The sequence below is a fragment of the Metarhizium acridum genome (genome assembly GCF_019434415.1).
Source record: "Metarhizium acridum strain ARSEF 324 chromosome Unknown scaffold_13, whole genome shotgun sequence".
NCBI classification, from domain to species: domain Eukaryota; kingdom Fungi; phylum Ascomycota; class Sordariomycetes; order Hypocreales; family Clavicipitaceae; genus Metarhizium; species Metarhizium acridum.
Genome location: NW_027094016.1, coordinates 160707 through 187229, shown reverse-complemented (window position 1 = coordinate 187229; position 26523 = coordinate 160707). Strand labels below are relative to the sequence as shown.

The following is a 26523-nucleotide window of genomic DNA, read 5'->3' as shown; positions in this document are numbered from 1 at the left end:
GAATGAACAACGAGTGAGGCAGCCCAACACAAAGGAATTGGTGGGGTTATTTGCGCTAGGTTCTGGACTCCTGATGAGAGAACTGATCATTTCCTCTAATACGAAGTAAGCAACTAAGACTTTGAAACGAACAACGAATGAAGTCGTCTCACTGACGGATTACACAAGGCCACCGCAATATACGTACATTATCCAATCCATCGCTCACTATGTCACCACATGTATACTCCGTAGAAAGGAGGGTAAAGCACACATGAAAGTGGTCGCTGGTGCCACTGTACACGGTCGAGGCTCAACAGGCCTCACCTCCCAATAAAGGGGCATCTAGAGGTTACACAAACTGAACACATGACCAGTTTGGAAGCTTAGGCATAACTGTTCTTTTCATGTATATATGAGGTTACTCGTCCCTTCCTTTCCCTCGAAAATCAAGGACCTTTGACATCCTATAAGGTTATTATTGAATAGAGTCATTCTGCTCCAAGCCCTTGATATCAAGCCCTTGTCACAGCCACGTCCTGTGTCGAATGGTGGTTACGATACAAAATTGGCATTATCTCGGTCTTCTGGTGGTTTGGGTTGGCGAAAAGCATCTTTGGGGTCTACACAAGGGAAGGTTCTTCCCGTCAAAAGCCTTTTTATGAGATTATATTTAAATAATTCTCTAAGATTCGCCTAAATTCGGTTAGCTAGTGTCATTCTGATATTGCTCTATTGGGAAATGTCTTGAGAAGCATCCTATAAACAGACAGGCCAGTAGAGTTCTACTAGCAACTTGCCTATGTGGTGAAAGTGGAGATGGTACATGGCGATTGTTGGACTAGCTATCGGTAAACCTCAACTCATAAAAGTGGGAGAAACGGCTGGTAAAAGAATGTTGCGATGCAACATGCCGTGAATCATAAATTCGGAACTAAATAATGAGATGTAGCCCCCTACACATTTGGAAGCCTCCAATACTAGAGACGTCTTTCGGCTTAGACTTACCGAGTCCATGTATTATACTAAAAGTGATGAGAATGCCGGGCAAGATCCTTGGGTCGGGGAGGAAGTGTAGGCCATACAAGAGGAGGAAGAGAGAACTCTGCTGTGGAGCCTGAGAAGGCCTTCCCTAAGGCTAATAACAGGCATCCGGCTCGGAAACCAGACAGAATCCGGGTGCACAAAGATAGCAGGCAAGGCAGCTGTTGTTCGTCTGCTTGTGCTGGAAGCGGTGAAAGTATAACAACATGCTTGGATCGGCTGTGAGATGATTAAATGATGGTCTGTCCATGAGGCAATCGGAGGTCCTAGATAGTATGATATTCATGGAAATGACTTGAAGGCAGGTTGAATCCGAGCATCGAAAAGGGGACAAGACAACAATGCTATGACAGGGCGAAATAAGAAAATAAAATACCCCCGCAGCTGATAAATTTTCGGAGAACCCCGGGCTGCAGTCTTGATGAGCCTTAACAAAATTTCGAAGGCTTTGAGAAATACAATGATCGCGATACACACCTCTGGGATTGGGCGAAAGTTGCCGCGCAGTGCTTCATCACACCGAGCAATATCATGTTGGCAGGCTAGAAAGCAAATGGACGGACTGTAAACTATTTAATATGGTCTCAATACGGACCCTCCAGAGGATGAAAGATGAGACGGTCTAACCTTAGTTGAAGGGGAGGATGCTTCATTTGAAGAAAGACACGGAGTTGAGAAGGTAGGCAAGGACCAGAAGAGGGACAACGAATTACCCCCATGACCACTCCGACCCGATCGAGAAAGTATTTTGACTCGACTGGCGAAATCCAATGCGGGGGCGGGCAGACGGAAGCAGAGCTTGAGACAGGATTAGCTGGTGTCGAGTTTGCGGATTTGAATGGGATCCCGAAGGCGATAAATGAGTGGATAAGATCGGGTAGATCATCTGGCCCGCAAAAGTCGTAGTTTTGATGACATGTACGGAGTAATACAAGAAATGGTCTTCGCTACCAGGGTAGAACCGTGTCATGTGGTCCGGATGGAAAGTCTTGAACAGCATGTCTTGAATTCTCATTGTTGTACATGCTCATGCTAGTGAGTTCTCATATATACTAAAATTTCCCCAAGGGTGGAAGTAGAATGCTATTCGATACGTGCTTTTTCGTCATGCTTCGGGTTCGTGTCTCTCTCTTGTTTGGCACCGGGTCCGACATGGTTTAGAGTCAGGCTGATGCCCTTCCCAGCCGCGACAAAAATTACCTCAAGTCGCCGAGCTGTGTTACCGTGTCGCTGCGGCCGACGTCGACATGGTGTAGCTGTCTTATCTGGCAGCGAGACATGCAAGGGTGATATACGGAATAGTACGTGAGAAATTTTGAATGACGCGTAACTGCTCCCGTCGCCATGCCCGAGCATGGTCGCACAGGTCTGACCATGCATTGCCGACGTTTATGAATCATGACGCGACTAAGCCGGCAATCCCTGTGTAAACGATTTGCTCTAGGGTAGGTCAGGACGATTGACGAATCAAATGGACAATTGGCGGCTGGCTGGACGGTGGGGCTGCGGCGGCGCACCCGAGCAGGGGCGGCAGGTGCTGGTCGGTCGGCTGCTTCCGTCTGGTCAATCATAGCAGAGAGCGGTGCTGGTCTCGTTCAAATGCCGTCTGGCTTGATTGATAGCTGAAAATTTGATCGAAAATTTCCGCAGCCAGCATCGCTGACCTTTAAAGCCGCCCATGCCCGTCACGACCCTCGAGGAGATGATTGAGCGCCAGACGGGCCAGTTCAATGAAAATGAGTCTGCGAAACGCGCAGCACGGCACATGCACGCTCTTGGCCGCGGCTTGGCGGCGCGTCGTCGGCCTTGGCAGCCAACACGTCAACTTTGTCTCTCTCCACTACGCCTACTTCATCTTCGTCTCGTTGTTAAGCTCCGTCGTGTTTTGGCTGCTGTCCGAGCCGAAATTCTCCGTCGCCTATGTTGACAGCTTGTTCATGGTCGTGTCCGGCGTCACGGAAACCGGTCTCAACACCGTTGACCTCAGCAAACTGACGACGGCACAACAGGTCCTGCTGTGCCTGCTAATGATCTGTGGCAGTGCTGTATGGGTTTCGATATGGCTTATTTCCGCTAGAAAACGCTCATTTTGTCGACTTCTTGCACAAAATGGCGTTTCTCAGCCTCAATTGGACCGTCGACAGAGCGTCAATGTGCCCTATCCTGGCGCCTATCAGAATGCCCCGGACAGTGACGCCCATGAAACAAAAGCGACCGAGGGCGATGCGGGACAGTTCGGGAGACTGCCGGTACAGACAACCTGTTTCAATTCCACTACACCTTTGGGGAGCCGCAACACACGTTTGCTCAACCTTGGATCTGAACAAGTGCTTCATCAACCCATGGAACCTAGGCCCAACCCTCTAGCATTCCTGACAAGCAAGAACATAGGCCGAAATGGCGACTTCATCAACCTGACTTCTGAAGAGAAGATTCAAGTCAGTAGCATCGAGCATAAAGCCCTTCAACTGCTTTCTCTCGTTGTTCCGCTGTACTTCACCCTATGGCAAGTACTTGGCTGCGTGGGCCTTGGAGCTTGGATTGCCACAAACCAAGCGCGCCCGGCTTTAGAAAACGGCATCAATCCATGGTGGCTCGGCATATTCAACGGCGTCTCTGCCTTCAACAACTCCGGCATGTCGCTACTCGACGCCAACATGGTGCCGTTTCAGGCGGCGTACTATGTCTTGGTAACCATGGGTCTTTTAATCCTGGCCGGAAATACGGCCTACCCGATATTTCTTCGATTCATCCTTTGGTCTGTGTACAAGGTCCTGAATGTCTTTTCTCAAGGACCACTCGTTACTGAATGGCAGTCGACCCTTGAATACATTCTACGCTACCCTCGCCGTGTCTACACAAACTTGTTTCCTACGCAGCACACCTGGTGGCTTGCGTTCATGGTAGTTATGCTCAACGGCATAGACTGGGCGGCATTTGAGCTTCTCAACATTGGGAACCCCGTCATCTCCGCCATACCCTCTGGACCGCGGATCATGGACGGGCTCTTCCAGGCTGTCGGTGAGTCGTTTCCTTCTGTCCCATGGGGTTCATTATCCACGGCTGCTAACCAGTACTGCTTATAGCGGTCCGATCGGGAGGCTTTTACATCGTCCCCATCGCCAAGACACACATCGGCCTTCAAGTACTCTATGTCATCATGATGTACATTTCCGTCTACCCAGTCATCATCACCATGCGCAACTCCAACGTGTATGAAGAGCGCTCCCTGGGAATGTTTGCCGCCGAGTCTACCAAAGACGAGGAATACGTCGATCCATACGCCAAGGCCCTCAGGTCCTTTAGGACAAGGCGGCTGTTCATCTCGCAGCAAATTAGGGGTCAGCTAGCCGATGACATCTGGCTGCTCGCACTGGCCACATTCATCATCACCGTCATGGAAGCGCCGCACTTTGCCGAGGATCCAGTGTCATATAGTGTTTTCAACATTATATTTGAAATTATATCCGCATACGGCTGCGTTGGAATATCCGTTGGCTCACCCGGTGCCAACTACAGTTTTTGTGGTGGCTGGCGCGCCGGTAGTAAGCTGGTGGTTTGCCTTGTCATGTTGAGAGGCCGGCATCGAACACTACCTGCCAGTCTGGATTATGCGGTACGTCCTGCCGGAAAGGACATACGAGAAGAGGCATTCGAGGAGGATACGGAAGGCCGTAGGCGGCCTAGCTAGCTAGACCTTTGCTAGCACCACGTGGATATCGTTAATGACTGGTAAATGTACAGCAAGCATCATTAGCGCGGCGTTGCAACATTTAGATTTACTTTGATAGAGCATTATACCTGAGATACCTCATAGAATATGATTATCCTTCATCTAAGAAATTGTTTCGGGACTTTGTTCGCTTCTGACTGTACATCTAGTGCGCAATCAGTTTTGTGAGAATGTGGCACCAAGCTCTCGAAGCTCGCTATATCTCACATCCTTCTCAATCGTAATATTCCTATTACTTGTGAGGACCTTGACCTCGTCGATGGTCCTTGTGCCAAAGTCAAAGTCCTCATCGCCACCAACAAACGCAACCAGTATCTTGACCCATGCATCCAACATTTTGCGCTCCTCGTCCGTCGGAAGCTGACTGATAGAATAACTGTGCTAATTAGAGCCCATGACTTTAACATCGACGCACAGAGAGGAAAGAAGAACAACATACTTCCACAACGGCCCGTCCATGGCGTGACTAACCCCGTACTCCATCGGCGCAACCGTCTCGTCGATGAAGCTCAATCTATAATCAATTCGATACCGCCAAATATCCCTCGTCGTAAGACCATGTCTGCTCAGCGCGTCAACCAAATACCTACTCGACGCTCTAACTTGTCCATCCGCAATGATTCTACCAAACACGTCCTTCCAATCCTCGATGTCATCAGTCTTTGGGAGCGAATACTGGCTTAGAATCTTGGCAGTCGCGGCAGGGGAGTAGTAATTCGCCGCTTGGAGCCGCAGCGACTCCAGAGTAGGTTCCGTGGGCCCATTGAACTGCGCGTACAGCGTCTCCTCATTGGCAACTTCCCCTATGAGAAGCTTCATCCCCCGCGACTCAAAGGCCTTGGCGAACGCCTCTGACTGTATGTACTCAACCATGTCGGCGTGGAAGAACAAGTCGTCCGTCACAGGGCGGAAGGTATGGTTCTTCAAGTGGCGGATGCATTGCAAGAGGTCTGCTTCGCTTATGCCCCGAAGCTGCGCGAGCTTCTGCGCCGGCGGCGACGAAAGTGAGATACCAAAGTGTCGACAGACTTCGTCAAACTGCGCTTGCGCCTCTTGGACAGTCTTTGGCTGCGCGGGAATCGCGTTCGACGACATCCACGCACGGTGGAACAGCTTTCCCGCACATGAATCATCATGGTGCCGTCGAAAGTCATGCAGAATCTGCGCCTCAACGCCGTATGCACCCGCACTCCGGCCCGCAATCGTTACATTGTTCACGTCTCCCCCAAACGCGGCAATGTTCTCATGCACCCATTCCAGGGCGAGCCTTTGGTCCCATAGGCCAAAGTTGCCGGCTACCTCGCCGCCACTCTCCTCCAAAAAGGCCCCCGAGGACAGGAAGCCGAATACATTGAGGCGGTAGCTCACTGCCACGACAATCGCGTTCAGGCCCCCCGTGGAAATCAGCTCTGTCGGATCGCTGCCTGCATCGTGGCATGCGTCGCCGACCTGGAACCACCCGCCGTGCAGCCACACCATGACTGGCCATTTCGTTGCCGCGGCTGCGTCTGCAGGGACAGGGGTCCAAATGTTGACATACAAGCAGTCTTCTGTGCCCTTTACGCCGTCATTCGCAGAGTTGACTTGCCCCGTGGCGATTTCGCGGTCTTCCTGGGCCGCAGGGGGGCGGATCTCTGTGGCGTTGAATGGTTGGGAGGCAGGAGAATATGTGAATGACGGCGGGAGAGGGCGAGGTTTACGCCATCGATGTTCGCCTGTTGGAGGCAGCGCATAGGGCACAGCGGCATAGCGACGGGCTTTGTTGTCGTACTGCAGACCTGTGATCTTGCCGCGGGTACCGAGGTCGATGGTGTGCTGTTGAAGATTGTATGAGAGCGTGTTGCCCATGATGTGTAAGTTTGGTTGTGGTGGCGATGGCTTCCAATGGTGTGCTTTCAGTACGGCGGCATATGTGTGAATATTATGGCGCATCTCGGATATTAAAGAGAGACCGATGATGGTTTCGGAGGTCAGATCTGAACCCGACTTTCCGAGGTTCCTGGCTCGACGGGTGCGGGGAGTGAAAGGCGGAGTTCCGTCCGGCGTCGAGGTTCCGATTCGGACATGGCCGGCGAGGTTTCCGGCAGGGCTTCAGGCCCGAAGCGGCTGTAGTGCGCCGGGACGGGAAATATTGGGTACACTACATGTGGTGCTTTCTTTGGATGCGACTCCTCGGCCTAATCTTGGCCAACTTGGCATACTCGTGGTTGGCTGGATGGACTACTGCGTCACGGTCACCTAGTTTCCAATCGTCGCTGTCATATGTACCTTGAGCCAAACAAATTAGCCTGACAACTCTTTAAAACCGAAGCTGTCTTTCCATACGCTTTAATAAGAGAGCTACAAATTTTCTTATTGATTTTTTCGGAAACAACACACAATAACAGCTTGTGCTATTCGCCACTATAAAAAGCCTGAGCCAGGATAACTCGCATTACTTTCGTCCCGAAATTCTGCAAACTCCGGCTTGGGGGTCAGTCTGACATTGAAATCATCACCCTCCCTGATGGACATGGTCCCCAGCACAGGTCGGCCCTCGTCGGCACGCGGGAACCTGGGGCTTCCCACCAGCTCGACGTCGAAGCGGTGCAGGAGCGTGGCTACAAAGCTCGTCACGGAGAAGCGAGCAATGAACCGTCCACTACACATGGTCTTGCCGCCGCCAAATGGCCGGAACGAGGGATTCCGAGGCAGGTTTTTGTTGTTGCGCCAGCGGTCGGTGCGGAACTGGTGCGTGGCGTCGCCGAATATGCTTTCGTCGAAATGCAGTAATCGATGCGGCACCATGATGCGGTTACCCTTACGCATGCGCTTCTCCCCGATGACTGTATCCTGTGTGACGAGCCGGACGGACGCTGACCAGCCCGATATGCGCAGCGTCTCGTGCCAGATGGCATCGACCTCGGGACACGCCACTGCGTCTTGGATCATGAACGGGTCGGCCAGGTCGGCTCCGCGAAATGCAGAAGCTGTTTCCCTACGGTAGGCGGCTAGCAGCTCGGGGTTGTGGAGGAGATACGCCAGGACCCAGAAGGCTGTTTTGCGGGTGTTTGTGTTTATGCTGTGAGAGGCCTGTGGTCAGTTTCTGGCTCATGTCCCAGTGCAATTATGAAGCTTGAATGGAGAGCGGGCCTACGCAAGATAGAGGTGGAATAGGACAACGGCGAGGTTTTCTCCTTTGACGCCCACGGCCCTCATCTCATCTTCCATAGCATTGACCAGCCACGCCGCACCTCCGGTTCTCTCTTTCTGCGGCACCTGCAAGTATTTATCGAGTGAGGCGATGACCCGCGCCCTAGGAACTGACATGTCCGAGGACAGAAAGCCCGGGTATTGGTAGAGCATCTTCCAGATGAGCTCATCGAACAGCAAAAACGTGGATGGAAGTGTGGGATCAATCTTCGCCAGCATCTCTCCGAAGTAGAGGTCCTGGCCGAGCCGGATAAAGTATTCTGAACACCACTGATAGAGCAGTACTTCGACACTCTTGCGGCCTGACGAGGTGGCCGTGGGGTTCGAACAGATTCCTTTGGGGTGCACATGGCAATTCAACCATTTTTGCACCTTTTTCTGCAGAACAACCAGATTCGCGCCCGGATGTAGTTGATGCGCGTGCATCCCAGAGGCCAAGCGGCCTATGGACTCGCCCCTTGGGTTGGGGAAGCCGGCTTTATCGATGGGCAGGGCCTTGTACACAGTCTTGATGACCTCTTCGCCATTGCCATTGTTCCTCATGAGGGCCTGCACAAAGTCGTCAAAGGAAACAGTCTCGCTGTTTCGGTATACTTCGTCCGACTGCTTGACCTGGGTGACGACGTAAAAGGTCTTTCCAAACACCACTAGCGCGAACGGCTCCTTGGAGCTACCAAAGTATGACCTTGGGGACTATTGGTAAGCTTTCTCTGCCTCTAATTATTGTCCGGGTCGAGGGGTCGAGCGCGTCCATCATACCTGGCTCTTACGAGTAGGCCGTTTGAGTCCTGGAAAAATGCACGGGCATGACCTGAACGGAGACAGTTAGACAGCGTCAACGGGATGGGTAGAATTTACGAATCCTCAGGGCTGCTAACCCAAGACTATTCAACGACACAGTTAATGCCTTCATCGCTTCCCAAGTCCACTTCCTTGTCGGGCGCTTACCTGGTATCCAGTATGGGAACTCTTTAGGAAGGTCGGGATATAGCAAAGGCAACACAGTAAACCGCCATAATCGCCACAGCACCAGTGTAGAGAACACAAATGCCGCAGGAAGCATCGCGGTTGAGACCACGTTGGGCAGGCGTACAGAGTAGTAGGCGGCGTGCAGGAGACCAGCGGAGTGGCTGGCAGACTCGTTGCTCAAACAGAGCGTGGAGTTGGCCGACATAGACATCATTAAGAAGAATAGCACAAATATCTTGATTTGCTCGGAGAGTCTGTCGTATAGCGCATATCAATGCTCGTTTGTATAAATGAAGGAGACTCGGCCAGCGGTCGCCAAGAGCCCTCCTGCAGGGACGTTCGAGTGTTGTCGTAGGTCGTTGGGCCACCCTTGAGCCTTTGGCCGCCTTGAACCTTTAGGCCGCCGAATCTAATCTATGCAACTAGTTCTACGTAATGACGGATTACTTTGCCTCCTTTCAACCTTGGATATCATTTCTAGTGCTGTGGATATGGCTGAGGTTCGTTCGCTTACACATGGCAAGCTCATAGACAAGGCACTGTGCGTATTCATACGCTCCCATTACAATCTCTTAATGCAGGATGCTTTAATCCCTTGTATTTGAGGCGGCATCTGGTTGGTAGGATTCCATGACATCTCGGGAGCATTGTCATCCTGTCGGCATATGCGTGTAAGATTGCGCTGTACACATAATAATATATCTATCAAATTCATACCCGACGGCTTGCATCTCATACAACTCCACGATGTTTGGTATTGCTTTTGGGGGCCGTTGAGCATCAGCAGCAGCACTAACATTCAAGTAGCCGGCAATACCTGTCGCCGATTTATAAACAGTTCGGCTCCTCTTGTGCTTACCATGGATGATGACTTGATCTAAAAACAGCTTCTAAGGTGTGATGCGAAGAATCAGTAGATTGTATAATACAAAGTTGGCAGCCACGATATTATCAACCGACTAATAATTCAAAACGACTTGAACTTAACATGTTCAATACGACCTGCGCTGCGGCCATCTGCGTGAGTCTCCTACGTCAACCCTTCCTCACCGCAAGCCGGTACGGGATCTAATGCTTGGGATGGTCCTCGAACCCTGCAGTGTCTCGCCTTGTCCAGGGTACTTGGGAACAAAGTATCGTTCCCAGGAAGCGCAGCCTACACAGCATCACTGGGATCATACTTCTCCCAACAGGAGGCAGCCGTCCGTCCACACTGCATCGTCTCACCCCAGTCTGCGCGAGATGTATCAAAGGCCGTGATTGTGCTCACAACGGGGGGCGCAAATATCCATCATGGTGATCAGCAGAACCCCGTGCCCAGGCCAGACTGTCAGTTTGCGGTACGATCCGGAGGACATGCCAGCTTCGCAGGTGCAGCCAACATCCACGGAGGCGCAACCATCGAGCTCAGCGGCCTCAATGCCATCACGATGAGCAGTCGGGGTTTTGTGTCTGTTGGCGCTGGCACAACATGGGGCGAGGTATACTCGCGGCTCGACGCCGTAGGTTTGACAGTGGGTGGGGGTCGCTCCTCCAGCGTGGGGGTCGGCGGGTTGTCTGTCGGTGGAGGCATTTCGTACCTGGGCCCCCGCGTGGGATGGACTTGTGACACCATCATCAATTTCGAGGTGGTGCTTGCCAACGGCTCCATCATCAACGCTAACCACCACCAGCATGCGGACCTCCTGTGGGCTCTCCGTGGCGGCTCCAACAACTTTGGCATTGTCACCAGCGTCGACTTGCGGGTGTTTGAGCAGGGACAGCTCTGGGGCGGCTTTGTCGACAGGCCCTTTTCCACCGTCGACGACCAGGTGGTTGCCTTGTCCGACTTCAACAACCCGGTAATCTACGACGACTATGCGTCCTTGCTCACCACGTTTGCCTATTCGGGGAAACAGGACGTCAAGGTCGTGGTCAACAACATGGAGTACACCAGGCCGGTGGTGAATCCGCCAGTGTACCATGCCTTGTCAAGGCTGCCCTCTCTGTCCAACACACAGCGAATAACCAACATGTCAGATCTGGCGGCAGAGACCGAATCGAGGGATATCAAGGGCTTCAGGTATGCTTCCTCCCCGGTTCAATGCTCCCTGTCCCACACACACTGTTGTCGTCTCACCTGTTTTCCCATTTTCCAACCAACCGCTGCGAGACGGACTGCTGATGGGATGGGGGAGCGGATCCAGGCAGGCAACGGCCACCGTTACCATTCAGTCTTGTGTCGACGCCATCAATGCGACCGTGAGAGCATGGGATGCCCTCGTGCCATCAGTACGCCAGATACCGGGGCTTGTGTGGGCAATCGCAATGGATCCCATCCCTCCAGCACTCTACACGCGGCACGCTGAGGCCAATGCCCTCGGGCTGGCCAACCGTGGCGAGAAACCCCTGATCATCGTTATGGCGACTGCGACCTGGTCCAATGCCGCAGATGACGAATCCGTCAACATGGCGATGAAGAAGCTGATTGCAACCGCCGAGTACAGTGTGGGCCAGATGGGCAAGCTGGACCCCTTCATCTACATCAACTATGCGGCTCAATGGCAGAACCCCATCGCCAGCTACGGGCAGGCCAGTGTGGACATGCTTCTCGAGACGCAGCGCAAGTACGACCCTCGACGTGTTTTTACTCGCATGGTCCCGGGTGGATTCAAGCTCGCCCACTCCGTGACACAATGATGAGGGAGGGCTATTGGGACAGAGTACGGAGTAGTGGCAGTACATATTCACCCCGTACAGTGTACAAATCCCCAGAAAAGGTTGAATGCTACGAAGTACGTGCAATGTTCGTACCTGTCGCCCAAGTTAGCCAGTTGCGGGTATAAGTATAAGACATTTGCGGCGGCGGGCCGCGTCTAGCTAGACAAGCAACAATTGCCGCACACGTACTTGGCTAATCAGCGTTTCTCTCAAATTTGCGCCGATGTTTGCTTCACTACTCTTCTCATCGATTCTTACCTACTTGGCGTGGGCTTTTTTCCGTCTCGAGTCCAACGTGAAAAGGGCTCGCGCTATGGACATCCCTATTGTCAGGATCCCGTTCGGCGTCAACAACTACACCTGGGTCATTCTTCAACCGTTTGTGTGGAACCTTCTAAACTGCCTGCCCCTGCCGTGGAGCTCATACCCCGACTTTGTACGATACTCGCACCGCAGTTGGCACTTTCTGGAGAAGAGCCGGCCTAACACAGCCCTGGGGCCGGTCTGGGCGCTCGTGTCACCAGAAGAAATCAGCCTGCACTTTGCCGACCCGGACATAATTGGCGAGATTTTTGCAAGATGGCGTGACTTTGTGCGTCCAGTGCAAAAATACCGTAAGCCTTCTTCCATCTCTTGGCCCCCAACCCCTGGCCTAGCTTGTCTCGATGCATCTCTGCCAAGAGGCGGACATCCATGCTGACATCGACGGACGTCGGCCCGATGGCGCTAACAATGGAGTTCTGCCCTAGGGATGCTGGCTATCTACGGGCCATCTGTCTTTACTGTGGGATTGGATGACTGGCCTCGCCATCGCAAGGCTGTCGTGGCCCCGTTCAACGATGACTTGATGTCTTTGGTGTGGAGAGAGACGTTATGTCACACGCGGTAAGTGGACTTGCTGAGGTGGCTGATTGCAGGCTAAGGTTAACTCAGGCCCGAGATAGATCGATGCTTGACGCTTGGACCACTCAATTTCGTGGCAATATCCAGAGTCTTGAAAATGACTTGCGAGAGCTCACATTCAATGTGCTCGGTGCGGCAGCCTTCCATGAGCGTGGCCAGTCACAGGCCGATACTGGACCGAAAGACGTGGAGAAAACCGCGGAGGACTACCTGGATACCTTGCGAACTGTTCTCGAAAATTCTATCCTCTTGATGTTAATTCCCTATCACCGTTTCAGAGGGACTATTATCCCGAGGCATCTTGCCAAAGTTGGACGCGCAGCCGAGTCATTCAGGTCTATTCTGCTGAAGGTTCTCAGTGAGGAGACAGCTGCTCTCGGCAGTGATAGCTCTAAACGAAATGGCTTATTGACACCTCTCGTCCGTGCCCTAAAGCCAGATGCTCGCGAGCAGGCCAAAAATAGTGCAGCCCCGGTATCTGCAAAGGTCAAGAAGAGTGGCCTTTCTGTTGATGAGATCCTTGGGAACAGCTTCGTCATCAATTTTGCAGGCCATGACACCGTGCTCCTTACACTGACTTTCACCCTTGCTCTCCTTGTAGTACATCCAGACGTACAAGTGTGGATCTACCGGGAGATCAAGATGTTTTCAGGTGGTCGCCCAACTGATGAATGGAGGGACTACGAGTTGTTCCTCAAGCTAAAACGCTGCCAAGCTGTGCTTCTGGAGACGCTCCGCATCTTCCCCCCAATTACCGGCATACCTAAGATTGCGTCCCACACGGCGCCGACTCTCCGGCTCGGGGATCGAATTCTCGCCATCCCCCCGGGGACCGAGGTCTTCCCGTTGCTCCTCGGCGTACAGACGGACGCCAGGTACTGGGAAGATCCATACATTTGGAGACCATCTCGCTGGATCTTTCGCGACGACAAGGGAGACGAAGAGCTACTCATTCCTCACAGAGGGACGTTTTTCCCCTGGTCGGAGGGCCCCCAGATCTGTGTTGGCAAGAAGTTTTCCCAGGTTGAAGGCGTGGCAGTGCTGGCTTGTTTGTTGTATGAGCATCGCTTGCTCGTGCAGGCGGAAGCAGGCGAAACGCAGGAACAGGCCAGGCGTCGAGTCCGAAACTGCGTAGACGACGTCAATTACAATCTGCTGCTTAGGATGAACCATCCCGAGCGCGTCAGGCTGAAGTGTGTCCCGATCCAAACCATAAAACCGTGTCTAGATTAATTTCAATCTTGGCTTATTCGACCCTCTCAAGTTCAACACAAACGTTGTATCTACCAGCTTGTGACTGCCAGCCGCCAGGCAAAGTCGCCTTGGATCAAATTTGCCGCCCATGCTCTTAGCTGCAGATTTCAGCCCCGTGCGTCAATCTCCTCCGCCATCACTGGCCTGTTTTCGGTGTACTGCAGCATATACAATGAAGCACAATGCGTGGTTTCTGCCAAAACTTATGCTTGGCCAAACTTCACCATGAAGCAGTGTTACTTGGCTTGGAACCAGTGCGCCCTGGCTCACACACAAAACAAGAGCTTGTGGGAGCCGAGTTGGCCAAAGCAATGGGATGGTGTCTGCCATGCATTCCTGCTCAGCCCAAATGGCGAGTGTCCCTGGTCGTGCTATGCGATCGACGCTGCCGGTCGCAACTTTGACATGCTCTATCTTACTTTTTATTGACGCCGGTTGTGTCTGATTCTGTAGGCAGCTTTAATTACCATACATATGTACTCCTACCTCTCGCCCTCCACTGGGTATCACTTCTGCCAGGGCGATGTTTCCGCAGAATCCCTGCCTTACAGCCTTTGATGCATGGAAACGAGAACCTGGGGGCTGAATATTCGAGTGTGTTTGAAGAGAAGTTTCTAATGGTGTGGTCATCGGGAGAGTATTAGCTATTCCGAGGGTTAGAGGGAACACCAAGTTTTTTCTTCCACGACTCCATAAACGCATCAATGTGATAGTTAAGCTCAAAGGCCCCCATCCACATTGAATGGGAGTGAAACAAGGCTATCTTTAAGCTGATCTGCTCGACAACGAGCTGGATTCCCGCCAAAATTTGTCCAACTCCTCCGTTAATGGTCCTTGGCCAGAGATGAATTCGACAAAGGATCTTTGCGAGATACCAGCAGGAAAACCCCCTGGTGGCAAGTACAATTTCATTGATCCTCCAAGTCTGGGACCGACCGTCATCGCCGTCGGCACTACGCTGCTGGCCATTTCAACCGCCTTCACGGTTGGACGACTGTTTATCAATCGCAGCAAGTTGCACTCTGCTGACTGTGAGACCCCAACCCGGATCCGGAACATGCAGTAGCTTACCGGCATACAGACATCACATTTGTGGCGTGCCTGGTCAACATTGCCTACACTGGCGTCATCATCGCTCGTAAGACACGACTTTGTGGCATGTTGCTTTTTGTTTCAACCGTCTCTCCTCATAGTACTGATGAAAGACCTCGTCTCGGCAGAGCACAATTCCTTTCACCACGCCTGGGACGTTCCGGTGTGTTTTTACACCGGGCAATTCCTCCAGCTCCCCTTCATCCAGACGGTACTGTTCTCGCCCGTGTTCTTCTTCTCGAAAGCTGCCATCTTCTTGCTCTACCGACAGCTCTTTGCGACGGGTAGACGACTCAAGATCGCCATCAACCTTGGCCTCGCCGCCACCTTCCTCGTGTACCTGTCGAACATCCCGCTGGCTGCTGTGTATGCGGCACCCGATCCTGGCAAACCATGGTCCTCGCTCCTTGTCAAGCTGCAGACCAAGGGCCAGAAGTTCTCCCTGGCTGGCGCTGTGCAGAGCGCTGTTGGAACAGCAATCGATCTGTACATATTCTTTCTTCCCATGCCAATTCTCCTCGGCCTCCACCTGCCGCTGAAGCGACGACTTCAGCTTGTGTGCGTCTTTTCTATCGCGCTTCTGTACGTCTGATCCTCGAACCCCCCAATTTGAGAACTCATTGGCCAACTCTCTTTTGCCTTGCAGCGGAGTGGCGGCTAGCGTAGTGTCGCTTTACGTGAAGACGCAGCTCCTCTCCTCTGACGACTTGTCGTGGCTCGGCCCCCAAGCAAGTCTGTGCTCGTGAGTCTAATCCTTACTTCGGCTTATTCCCTGGATATGTGACGTTCCATCTCGCGCTTTGGCTGACTAACTTTTCCCAGTCTGATCGAGACGGATGTAGCTATCATTGTGGGCTGCATGCCAGCCTGTGCCCAGTTTCTGACACCTGGCGCCAGAGCATCTACTTTCTTCAAGTCGCTGCGCTCTCGCCTGCTGGGTAGCCATCGCGCCGGCACCAGCACTGGGAAGACTGCATCGTCCAAGTTAAGTGCGTCTTACGAGCAGCAGCAGCAGCAGAAACGGGGCCAATTTGGTCGCGGCAGTGACCAGTCGAAACAAATACTTGACTACGAAATGAGTGACACACAGCCGCTCAAAACTACGGCTCGAGATGACGACGGATCGGAGTGGCATCACCAGTCCAACCACATGAGTGAGCACAGGCCGGCTCAACAGTGGGTGTGAGCGGAATTCACGTCGGAGAATGTGTAGTACATTATGTATACAGCCACTGATGATAGACTCTGCTGCATATGCCTGCCCATGGCGGGATATCGCTTCCTTCAATTTTCTACCCTGTTTGTTGGCCGGTTCCTACGCTCGGCAAGGTGTCCAGGGAGATGGACGTGAGCTTGAGTCCGGCAAAGTGCCTGGACATGCCAAGATCATAAACAGTGCTCGCAAGGTTGCGTTGCACTGCGCAGCACACAAAGAGGAACTGTACTTTGTCTGAAGCTGCAGCTGAACCGTTGGAAAAGGCTGGTGCGCCTTGATGCCGTCAGCCGTCGTACGCGGAAACAAGGATCAAGGAACTCGAAGCTCTCTCCCTTCTCTGGTTGCATAGCTAAGACCAACTGCGTTCAATATCGTCATCAATATTCTCTTCGCCCCCACCATCGAGAAGCTGTATCAAGTTGTCCATGTCGACAACCTCATGCAACATACATACCCAGTGCTGGCCCTTGCCATGTGTGTATTACACGAGGCCATCCCTGCCCAAAGGGCCTCAGGTATCCCACATTGGCAGGCGAATACATGGCCGTCAGACAGCCACTGAGTATAGCGCAGTTTGAGGACGAAGGATCAATTAATCAACAGCACAATGTTGACTTGTCCGCCGCCACGCGCGCTTCATGAAGTGGAAGAAAGCGAGCGCGAGACAGATTAGGGCGGGAAGAGCCAGACCAGAAAGACCGAAAGACCGAGAGAAAAAATTGTATGCCACCTGATTCTGTATAATTGAAAAAACCATGAATACCCACGTTGACCCCGTCGCGGTCCATTACCACGCCCAGACATGCAGGCGCCGGTTTACTCGAGTGCTCGGAACCAACAAAAGCTGCAGTTGGGTCCTCGAGCGGTCATGTATGTTCATAATCCGTCACCTACATAACGTAGGGTCACATTGTGCACAGGCGGCGCTGTTTCCTGACCCAACAGAATGATGGACAAGATGAGTCTCCGTCGTGTGTGTGTAAGGTTCCTCCTGCATCAGTCCCCAAGTCCTCTCCGCCCTTCCACGGCGTTTTCTTCACGCTTTTTTTTTTCCCTTTTCTTTTTCCCTCTCTCTTGGCTTCTGAGCTGATCCTGTTACGCAATGGATAAGACTTGCGCAGCCTTGCAGGCTGCCCTCGGTTCCGACAAGGTCCTGTTTCCGGGAAGCGCCGCATACGCCGCAGCGCTTACGTCGTATTTTAGCCCGCAAGTTTCGGGCCTCCATCCCCAATGCTTCGTTACGCCCAGGTCGGTCCATGATGTATCCTGCGTGGTCGAGACCATGAAAGCCACCGGAGGTGAGTTTGCCATCCGGGGCGGCGGGCACCAGTGGTTCCGAGGCGCGGCCAGTTGCTCTGGAGTCACAGTTGATATGCGCGGCCTCAACTCGGTCGTGATGAGCGACGACAAGTCGAGTGTGACTGTCGGCGCTGGCGCGACATGGGATGCAGTCTATGAGACCCTTGAGGCCCTGGGCCTCAGCGCCGCCGGTGGTCGTGTTGCTGGCGTCGGCGTCGCAGGACTCACTGCCGGAGGCGGCATCTCATATTTCGGACCACGTGAGGGCTGGACCTGCAATCAAGTCATCTCGTTCGAGGTTGTTCTCGCCGACGGCTCCGTCGTCGAGGCCAGCGAGCAGAGAAACTCGGACCTCTGGCTGGCGCTCCGTGGCGGCGCAAACAACTTTGGCATCATCACCAGCTTCACTATCAAGACGTTTGAACAAGGCCAGCTATGGTCGAGCCTTACACTGAATCCACTCTCGGCAGTCGAGCAGCAAGCTCAGACGTATGCCAAGCTTATGGACCCGGCCAACTACGACGAGAATGCGTCGTTTCTCTTCGGCTGGTCATTCAACAGTACGCACAAGTTGAGCGTCGCTCTGAACCAGCTGATCTACACCAAGCCTAATGGCAACGAGGTTCCAGCCTTTTATCAACCGGTCCTTGACCTGCCGACAATCCCTTACCCTGCCGCCGGCGCTACCGTGGCCAGCATGTCGACCCTCGCTAGACAAGGGGTCTCATTGCAGCCGCCACAAGTGGCCCGGTACGTAGCCATGTGTTTTTTTTGTCTTGCACCTTGCGTACGAAGTCGGCTAACGGGTAGTAATTAATACAGTTACCTCTCAACAACGGTGACGTTTGTGCCTACAGAGGAAATGATCCATGCCACGTTCGACGCCTACAACGCCAGCTTGCCGTCGGTACAGAACATCGCAGGCATCAGGTGGAACATCAACTTGGAGGCGCTGCCGCCGCAGCTGTACTCGCGTGGCGCCAAAGATAACGCCTTGGGGCTCGCAGACCGAACCGAGCCGCTCGTTGTGTGTCTTTTGTCGCCCGCGTGGTCTGATGCCGGCGATGATGAGAAGGTATATGCCGCGGCGCGCGCGCTGATGGAGGACATTAATCATAGAGCAAAGGACCTCGGAGTATACGACCCATTTATTTACATGAATTACGCGGCGCCGTGGCAGGATGTGATTTCAAGCTACGGGCAGGCGAGTGTGGCACAGCTGCAGCAAGTCAGGTCAAGGGTTGATCCCCATGGCATGTTCACCCATCAAGTTCCGGGAGGGTTCAAGATCCCGTAGTGATGGAATCCAGCCGGTAGACTTTAAAGGTAGCAATCATTCCCTACTACAGGTACATGCCATGTTATTGCCAATCGCCAAGAATTGTCTCGCCCTCCACCAACCGGGTATACTTTACTGTTTCCTTCCAGACCAACTCCCGCTTCTGGGAGTCCCTCGCCTCAGGGCTCGTCTCCATCGGCTCTCTGCCATTAAAGCATAATGCCTTTGGTAGGCCGTCCCCTGCGCCCAGGCCCGACCCGAAGGCCGCTTCCAGGACATCCGCCCCGGAGCGCTGTGGCGTCCGCACCGGGCCGTTGGGGAACAGGAAGGCAATGACGGGATAGATGACGCCAAAGATGAGCACGCGGATCGCCCATGGCGCGAGGCGCGGCAAACTAGTCATCATGGTGCCCGGGTCGACCCCAAGGACACTGATGTTCTTGAGGTTGGCGTCCTTGTCCAGACGGCGCTGCAGCTCATACATCATCATGAGGAGGCACAACTTTGACGCGCCGTAGCGCCGGAGCCCGCTGCGAAACGATGGGTCTTCTTTGGCCGAGGCCCATGCGCCCTTTGCAACGGCCTCGACGCTGGCCTCGTCGGTACCCATCAGCTGCTTGTACTTGTCTTCGAACGCCTTGGAGCGGGCGTTGCGCGGATCACTGGGGCTGCAGCGTGGACCCTCTGTTAGCCTTGATAGATAGACTTGACTCTTCCGTGTTTCTCTTGTTCAGCCCAGCATGGGGAGATTGGGACGCTTACTCGTGTGTCTGGCTCCCAATGACAACAATACGACCGGCTTCCTTGTCCATACTCTGGAGCAGCAGAAGTGTGAGCAGCCAATGTCCGAGATAGTTGGCTGCAAACGTAACGTCGAACCCGTCACTCGTCCACTTCTGCTTGCCAAAGTCTAGGAAGCCAGCGTTGAGGATGAGGGCACGGATGGGCGGGATCTGGCCAGCAGACACGCGGCTCTATTCACAGCCAGCTAACGTTAAACAGGGTCAAGACGTGTAAGGAGCTGGGGGGGCAATCGGATGGGAGCTCACATTGATGTGCTGTGCGACTTGTCGTACGTTGCCGAGGTTGGTCAAGTCCAGAGATGCCACCTCTTGCTTGTGCGACGCTGAGCCTCGCGAAAGGGCCGCGGTGAGCGCCGGCGCTGCTGACGCGTCTCGCACGAGGTAAATCCCATGATGACCCAGAAACTCGGGCTTGGAGGCAATATGCTCGGCCAAGGCGCTTCCTAGACCGCCGTTGGCGCCGGTGACGATGATGGTTCCTTTATCCGCCATTTGTGGTGACGACGAAGGTTCTGTTCGCAGTACGGTGGAAGAAACTAGATTACCGGAGACGGGAAGCGAGGTGATGAATGTAAATGGGGAGAGATGAAGCCGGCTTGGGATTTTATTGAAGATATGGCACCATGGGCGTGAAATGAGGCAGAGGTGACACCTCAACTACTGGCATCTGCGGTGTCCCTCCCCCCTGCTCCGTGTGATGTATCACCATTGTGCTCAAATGTGAGTGGGGAATAACTATGATACGGCTTCTTTAATTGCCGTGTTGGTCGTACCGAGTCCAGTGTTTGTATGACACGAGGCTGTGGGCGCACGTTGGTCAACCCGTCACATTTAATGCTGTGCTGGGAGCATGACAATACCCCAGTGCTACACCGTGCTCGCTGCTCACCCATGCTCGCATTCATTCAAAGTACGTACACATACTCTGGAGGTACTGGAGCAGACAGTTGCAGCAGCACCAGTCCATGGCCGGATATTCCCAACATCCCGCTGATGGGTGCCCTTTGGGCTCTGACAGTCCCGCAAAGGCCATTCATTCAAGTACACAAAGATACGACATCACGTTGCGCTTATTCTACCACTATGATTACGTTTTCACTCATTTCAAGTGATGAATGCACCACAGATGACTTAGACTTCGTGTTCCTAGTCTGGTTCCCCCCGCCATACGGAGTATCTGAGTATATGTAACGAATTTCTTTGCGTGCGACCAGTCATGTTCAATTCTGAACGACCTGGACTATGACCAGAGCTTGAAGAGTCTTTGACATGTACTACATATTATATCGCAATTATGACCCGCGGTCTTTAACGAGAGCGAGATGCTGCGAGCTTGTCGAAATACGAGAACCACGTGATAAAAAACAACCGATAAAAGGTCAAAACTGACAGTTAAAGGAAAGTGCCAACTCGATCAATTGCACATCCATTTTGTAGAAATGAGGCTTTTACTTCTACTCTGACGAATCTGCCTTAACACGTCGTTTCCAGCGCCACAGTAGCTGGATCCGTCCCGAAACACACCCGGAACGTATCAGATGAGGTATACTTTAAGTGAAATCAAAAGCCCCAAGTTCTTTATGTAAAAATTGAAAGTTATAGTACATTCCTAGTCTTAAGGACGGCTCTGTTTAGGCTAGGGTATCACATCGATCATTACTTTTTAAGAACTGTCGTTTAATTATGTTATAAAATGAATTCCCTCTTATTAGGTAGCAATTACTTGCTCGCTTGTTCCGTTCCATTCGCCTGGAATTGATCAACGGGGCTGTATATCCAAGGTGCCCGCAACTAGCTCCCTGGAACAGCTAGTAGGCCACATTTGACGGCATTATATAGATCTTTCGAGTGAGCATCAGCTACCTAGGTAGTCAACCAAAACAAGCATCTTCCATAATACCGGACCCCCCTAGATTGTAACAAGTGTAACAAGCTTCGTGGGATGAGCAAACAGAAGAGGAGCCATGAATAAGTTTGTCCCGAGCAGTACGGAAATCTAGCAAGTGATGTATTAGCTTGCGGAAAAGTGGGATGATATGTTTCCTCTGCTAACTTGAGGCTATTAGAGGGGCATTTAAACAGCTGTTGGGTGAAAAAGGACATGGTTGGAGGCCGTTGGTCACGATAGTTGCCTTTTCTAGAGCTCAATTTAGGGCACGGATTGAGGGTCTCGGCAGGGGTCTGCAGGGGCTCTTCCAAAGTATAAAAGGGTAAATTTTCAGGGTTTTCAGTGTGTACGAGAGAGATCTCTTTCCGTCGTTAATATCCTTGAACTCGCTTCACCAAAGCGGTCAAAACCCTCCCCAATATATGCCTTATCCAGTGAGTGAATTGCTGCGATATTTCCAACAACAGTAGCTCGTATGTATAGCCTCATCATCATTGGGAGCAGTCATTTTAACATACGAAGCAACCTTGGTTGTTGTCTAAGCTAGTATTAGCTTTTAGTCTTTTAGGGCTACTCAGCTATACGGGGCGCTAGATAAGAATATTTACTGCACTAAATTAACGATTAGCGCTGAAGATATATATGCACTTTATGTTACCCTGATCAATGTATCACATGAATGTTCCCTCATTCCTCTCCCGCCAGATCCAGAGTCTTGCTTGTACCAGATTTCGGAACAGCGTCGTTTTCAATTCAACGCCAAGTTTCCGGGAACGTCTGGTGCTACAGTTGCAGACAAAGCGGCCGCAAGGGATCAATAATCACAGTGCAAACATACGGTATAACCTAAAGTCCGACCTCTTCCTCCGTCAGCTTTACCGCTGCCCTCTTCCAAGGGCTCCAGTATATTCCACTTCATGCTTGTTTAATCATGATTCATCTTGCTATCCGATTCAGTCTTTGTGATACAAATTGGGCAAACAGAACAAGACATTATTGTATGGCTGGCAAGTTGAAATCAGAAAATATGAGACCCTAATTGCACAACGTCGACGGCGTAAATAAAGGTATCGACCCTGTTTTTCCTTGAATCATGCAGTGGCTCTACGGTGCTGTAGGCGCAAGTCACAAAGAAATGGAACGTCTTTTACTCCTCGCGGCCGAGCATCGTTTGCTTCAAGACGGTAAACACCCCCGTCAACAGCAAATGGCGGCGCAGGGCGTTCCAGGGTTTCTTACGTCCTCATTGCTTTAATTTTGGATGCTCTCGTGTCCAACACTGAACGAACAAATGTTGCCGTTATAATGGCTTCAGAGCATTTTGGCATGAGGGATGTTGCCCGTACGGCCTCATAACACTTGGCTACACGATGGAAACCCAGCGTTATAGCCTCGCAGACTGCCGGCCTTCTCATAAGTCTGCTTTAATAAATAAAACAACCTTGAAGCACCTGGTTTTAGGACCTTAGATCGTCTTGACAGCACTAAAGCATGGTTTGGAGAGCTGTTAAGGCTCCATTAATAGTAGGAGAACGCTGCGTATTTCGAACGTCTTATATAACGGAACTGACAAATTATCCCCTTGGCAAAGGCCTCTTCGCTGCTTGTCTCGCGAATTGCCGCTGCCAGTCTTGAGCCGCTTGCTATGATAAAGTACGACGCAATATCACCCTTTTTTCAGACTGATGTCGACATTCAACACACTACGGTGCCATTACCCCAGATGACAGACGATATGCACCCCATACCGGAACTTACCATTCCTCATCATCCACACTTGGATGTCATTCCATGGCCTTTCTCTCGTGCCCGTGCAACGCCTGAATCATCCACAGACCCACCGCTTGTTGGCTAGAGTGATTTGTGCTTGTTTGTACTCAACATTTGGTGGCTTACGTCTATCTTGGCGCAAAAGATAGAAAAGCCCCTTGAATAATGCTGTCACCAGCACACACGTCAACTTTCGGCTGTTGAGTCATATAAGAGCAAAAGAACGGGACAGATAGCCAAGGAGAGCATTGTATTCCACGCATCGCTTTCTAAAGGCTTTGCCGAGACATCTTGGGCTCCCATGCCGATCAGAGATATAAGAAACGTACTTGGAAAATGAACCTGTATAAACAGGGGGGATACTCACTCAATAGCAGTCATGCACGATCAGAAGTAAATATACTTCATCTGGAGGAGTCTATCCGGGATTTGACTTTGGCGGCCTACAGGTGGCGATCAGAGGGCAGCCTAGTAAAGAAACAGATAGTGCTAAGTATTTCACCTTGTTCAAAGCCAAAAAGTCCCTTAGGAATAGGCACCAAAGCAATTGGGTGGATTTTCAAGCACACGAGATCGGTGTGGCACGCACATTAGCTCACTCAACAGTCAATATTTCTATTTTCAATGTAGAGTAATAGCAGTCCTTTTAATACTAGCAGTTCCACCTGTCTATATTCCAATCTGAAAAGGCCACCAGGTGACAGTCCAATACTTTAATATCCCGACCTCACTCTTTGCCACGAGTAGACGGTCTCAACCACACCTTGGCACTCATGTCAGGCAGAATAAACTTACCAAATGGCATATTCTTCGGCCTTGGACCAAAGTTTTCTACACAGAAGTCGAAATTTTGCAAGAGATGCACCATGGCAAGCTTCACCTCGTCGGAAACCATGAATCTGCCAGGGCAAGCATGACGCCCAATTCCAAAATGCATGCTGCGTTCGTTGGTTGATGTGAGGTCACAGGAGGACACGAGCTTTGGGTCATCCCTCATTTTAGAAAATCGGAAACCGTCGAAACGCTCGGGGTCCGGGTAAAATCTCTCGTCCTGGAATATGGGGGCGTTGGGTGTAAAAATTGCGCTCCCCTTGGGAATGTGCAGGCCATTCGAAAAGGTGTAATCCCGAAGGGCTAATCTTGCAAGCGCGGCTAATCTTGAGGTTAGAAATTGTGCCTCTGGCGTAGATGGGCGAGAGGGTAACACGTACATGCGTCGAGCGGGTTCATTCGCTGCGTCTCCTTGATGAAACTATCCACCTTGTACATGGAGTCTAAAGCTTTCTTAGTACCCTCGCCGTGCAACTCAAAGCATTGCTTTATTTCCTCTCGTAGCGGGTCAGCATATTCAGGACGTGTAGCGAGCTCGAAGATTGTATGCACTACTAGCTGTCGGAGTTGTTAGCAGTGATGTCAAGATATTCAGAATGGGCAACGTACTTGACTAGAAGTATGTAGGGCAGCAAATATCGTGTTGGTCATCATATCAGTAATATGCCAATCGTCATATTCTTCGCCCCGTTGGTCAACCCAGTCGATGGTGAAGTCCAGGATATCCTACAGCCTTGTATTAGCGAGTCCAGCTTGGCCACTGTAGTTGCCGAGCACAAACCTTCAAGGGATTCTTTTCCCGGGTGGTTCTCCTTTTTTGTATCTCTGCGTACAAAATGCCCTGCAGCTTCCTCACAAGTCGCGGGGCAGCCAACAGCTTTGCGACAGAACTAGGCATTGTCAGTCGCAGGACGAGAGAGTGAGACGACGTGAAAAAGGTCGGACTTACGCTCTTGCCCAGCCCGGCCAGGAGCGCAAGATGAGGGCATCCCGAGGAATGGCATCACCAAATCGGCGGCACATATTTAGAAACTCTTCATCCCTACATAGAGGCTCGCCAAACAAAGAGTACGTGGTAAGTCGTGCAATCACCTTGATCGCAAGTGGGAAACAAGGCACCGCACTCCATCCGGAGTCTGCGGCCGGGACAGTACCTCGGAACAGTGAAAAAATGCCCGAGCTCTGGTTCTCTACTAACCGCTGCGTTTCTTCCTGGAACCCATGCACAAACTCGGCCGAGAAGGACTTGAAGAACGGGTCCTCAGGTTTGCTGGCCCTGGTCCTCTGCCAGCTCAAGGCCTTTGCAATGACTGAGTTGGGTATTCTGCGTACACTGTGTAGCTGCCCTGGAAGGAGATGTTCGAATTGGAATTCCTTTCTCACAGTTAGAAGTGCCGTTAGGAGAACCATGTGACATAGTCAATTGCATACCTCGGACATGACGGCCCGGAAAGACAAGTGATCATCATCCACGGTATAGTACTCCCTTGTCATTTGTCGATCACATATAAATACGTCCATTCGGGTCATGGTTGGTATCTGAAACGCAAAATCACCATGCTGTGTATCCGCCGTTAGTGCATAGCTGCGTTGCCATAAGAGTCGACAGTAACTTGCCTTGGCGTATCCCTCATTAATAGACTCTCTTGCATACCAAACGTTGCGAATCGCCGCCAGCCATTTCGTATACCGCACTCCGACACCGATAATGGGCACATTGACCTTGAGACATGTTAATTTTTTTTGGAAATGTGGTGCTGGAGAGGGAGTGCACTCATACCGCTATGGGGTAATCGAGATATAGAAAGAATACGGCACCAGCTATGGTAACGCCAATGATGGCAAACACCACGGCCGGATAATCGCCAAACACATCCAGTCGTTCTGATAGCATTGTAATTTCGATTAGGTATCTGGAAGTCTTGTTTAATACTATAGATGTGAAAGTTGTAAAAGAAAAGTGTGAGCCATGACGACGAGCAGCGCCGTTGCTCTTTGTCCCTCTCCGTTAAAAAGGACCGGCAAGGTACTCTGACTGTAGTTTCCGTCCATGGCTCCTCTGGAATGATCAACCTGTCATGGCTGCCGGCCGAACCTTCCGATCCTTGACGAATTGCAGCACTGTCTAGGATTGTCCAGGGTTGGTAGATTGATGATTCGATTTCGGTGATAACTTGCATATCCTAGCAGGAACGCCGGCCATGGCGATAGCCGCAATGATGAAAGTCGAGCATGTGCCCCGAGATGTCACGATGGGTATGCTGCCCCGTCCCGACAGAAAATGTCTTCGGCCAAAATGATCCGCGATGGTGGGCCGTTGGCGTCAACACATCATGCAGGTCCTGGGGCGGCGGCGATATGCGAAGAATGCTAGAGTCCGAAGCTGCATAGCTCCCGGACACGCCACGCACATATCCGATCGAAATGTGACAAGCAAGACATCACTAGAAAACCCTTCCATGCGTTCACGCCACCCTGCGGTTGAGACTAAATGCGGCATGTCGAATGATTCGTTGCAGTCTGAAGTTGCGCCGCAGCTGAACGATGGGGCTGAGAGATCCCGGAACCACC

The 26523-nt window shown here is 51.9% G+C and overlaps 9 protein-coding genes across 11 annotated transcripts; 5 read left to right on the top strand and 4 right to left on the bottom strand.

The window, feature by feature from the left end:
* Positions 1–2556: 2556 nt before the first annotated feature.
* On the top strand, positions 2557–4871 carry J3458_002688 (uncharacterized protein). 2 transcript variants are annotated; one of them, XM_007815102.2, is made up of 2 exons: positions 2557–4044; positions 4110–4871. In XM_007815102.2, exons 1-2 carry the CDS (start codon positions 2754–2756, stop codon positions 4712–4714), a joined length of 1896 nt encoding a protein of 631 aa, XP_007813293.2. In that variant the 5' UTR covers positions 2557–2753; the 3' UTR covers positions 4715–4871. The 2 variants fall into 2 exon arrangements, with proteins under 2 accessions (XP_007813293.2, XP_065977089.1); XM_066117306.1 differs by having other exon boundaries at positions 2557–4783.
* On the bottom strand, positions 4872–6737 carry J3458_002687 (uncharacterized protein). Of its 2 annotated transcripts, XM_066117304.1 has the most exons (2): positions 5196–6737; positions 4872–5132 (listed from the first exon to the last, which is right to left on the bottom strand). In XM_066117304.1, the coding sequence occupies exons 1-2, from the start codon at positions 6686–6688 to the stop codon at positions 4913–4915; spliced, it is 1713 nt and encodes a 570-aa protein (XP_065977087.1). In that variant the 5' UTR covers positions 6689–6737; the 3' UTR covers positions 4872–4912. The 2 variants fall into 2 exon arrangements, with proteins under 2 accessions (XP_065977087.1, XP_065977088.1); XM_066117305.1 differs by having other exon boundaries at positions 4872–6737.
* A 422-nt stretch (positions 6738–7159) lies between these two features.
* Positions 7160–8756, bottom strand: J3458_002686 (uncharacterized protein; the record flags this gene model as incomplete). Its single annotated transcript, XM_066117303.1, has 3 exons — positions 7160–7817; positions 7893–8633; positions 8719–8756. 3 exons carry the CDS (start codon positions 8754–8756, stop codon positions 7160–7162), a joined length of 1437 nt encoding a protein of 478 aa, XP_065977086.1.
* Positions 8757–9905: 1149 nt separating this feature from the next.
* On the top strand, positions 9906–11596 carry J3458_002685 (uncharacterized protein; the record flags this gene model as incomplete). The annotated part of the gene is made up of 3 exons (XM_066117302.1): positions 9906–9938; positions 10018–10979; positions 11104–11596. 3 exons carry the CDS (start codon positions 9906–9908, stop codon positions 11594–11596), a joined length of 1488 nt encoding a protein of 495 aa, XP_065977085.1.
* Positions 11597–11930: 334 nt separating this feature from the next.
* J3458_002684 (uncharacterized protein) lies at positions 11931–13753 on the top strand (the record flags this gene model as incomplete). Its single annotated transcript, XM_007815098.2, has 3 exons — positions 11931–12231; positions 12367–12502; positions 12562–13753. The coding sequence occupies 3 exons, from the start codon at positions 11931–11933 to the stop codon at positions 13751–13753; spliced, it is 1629 nt and encodes a 542-aa protein (XP_007813289.2).
* An 865-nt stretch (positions 13754–14618) lies between these two features.
* On the top strand, positions 14619–16052 carry J3458_002683 (uncharacterized protein; the record flags this gene model as incomplete). Its single annotated transcript, XM_066117301.1, has 5 exons — positions 14619–14805; positions 14856–14912; positions 14995–15448; positions 15513–15608; positions 15689–16052. 5 exons carry the CDS (start codon positions 14619–14621, stop codon positions 16050–16052), a joined length of 1158 nt encoding a protein of 385 aa, XP_065977084.1.
* Positions 16053–17184: 1132 nt separating this feature from the next.
* On the top strand, positions 17185–18678 carry J3458_002682 (uncharacterized protein; the record flags this gene model as incomplete). The annotated part of the gene is made up of 2 exons (XM_007815096.2): positions 17185–18131; positions 18204–18678. The coding sequence occupies 2 exons, from the start codon at positions 17185–17187 to the stop codon at positions 18676–18678; spliced, it is 1422 nt and encodes a 473-aa protein (XP_007813287.2).
* A 64-nt stretch (positions 18679–18742) lies between these two features.
* J3458_002681 (uncharacterized protein) lies at positions 18743–19955 on the bottom strand (the record flags this gene model as incomplete). The annotated part of the gene is made up of 3 exons (XM_066117300.1): positions 18743–19328; positions 19423–19634; positions 19710–19955. 3 exons carry the CDS (start codon positions 19953–19955, stop codon positions 18743–18745), a joined length of 1044 nt encoding a protein of 347 aa, XP_065977083.1.
* A 3783-nt stretch (positions 19956–23738) lies between these two features.
* On the bottom strand, positions 23739–26274 carry J3458_002680 (uncharacterized protein). Its single transcript, XM_007815094.2, has 8 exons — positions 25733–26274; positions 25570–25674; positions 25384–25512; positions 24902–25326; positions 24734–24842; positions 24562–24678; positions 24333–24510; positions 23739–24273 (listed from the first exon to the last, which is right to left on the bottom strand). The coding sequence occupies exons 1-8, from the start codon at positions 25844–25846 to the stop codon at positions 23849–23851; spliced, it is 1602 nt and encodes a 533-aa protein (XP_007813285.2). The 5' UTR covers positions 25847–26274; the 3' UTR covers positions 23739–23848.
* Between the last annotated feature and the right edge of the window lie 249 nt (positions 26275–26523).

Coding starts and splice junctions, on each gene's coding strand:
- J3458_002688 (XM_007815102.2), top strand. CDS start 2,754: ATGAAAATGAGTCTGCGAAACGCGCAGCACGGCACATGCACGCTCTTG. Junction 4,045..4,109: donor CGGGCTCTTCCAGGCTGTCG/GTGAGTCGTTTC, acceptor TACTGCTTATAG/CGGTCCGATCGGGAGGCTTT.
- J3458_002687 (XM_066117304.1), bottom strand. CDS start 6,688: ATGCGCCATAATATTCACACATATGCCGCCGTACTGAAAGCACACCAT. Junction 5,133..5,195: donor ATGGACGGGCCGTTGTGGAA/GTATGTTGTTCT, acceptor TAATTAGCACAG/TTATTCTATCAGTCAGCTTC.
- J3458_002680 (XM_007815094.2), bottom strand. CDS start 25,846: ATGCTATCAGAACGACTGGATGTGTTTGGCGATTATCCGGCCGTGGTG. Junction 24,679..24,733: donor GGGAAAAGAATCCCTTGAAG/GTTTGTGCTCGG, acceptor ACAAGGCTGTAG/GATATCCTGGACTTCACCAT. Junction 24,274..24,332: donor AATGAACCCGCTCGACGCAT/GTACGTGTTACC, acceptor CCTCAAGATTAG/CCGCGCTTGCAAGATTAGCC.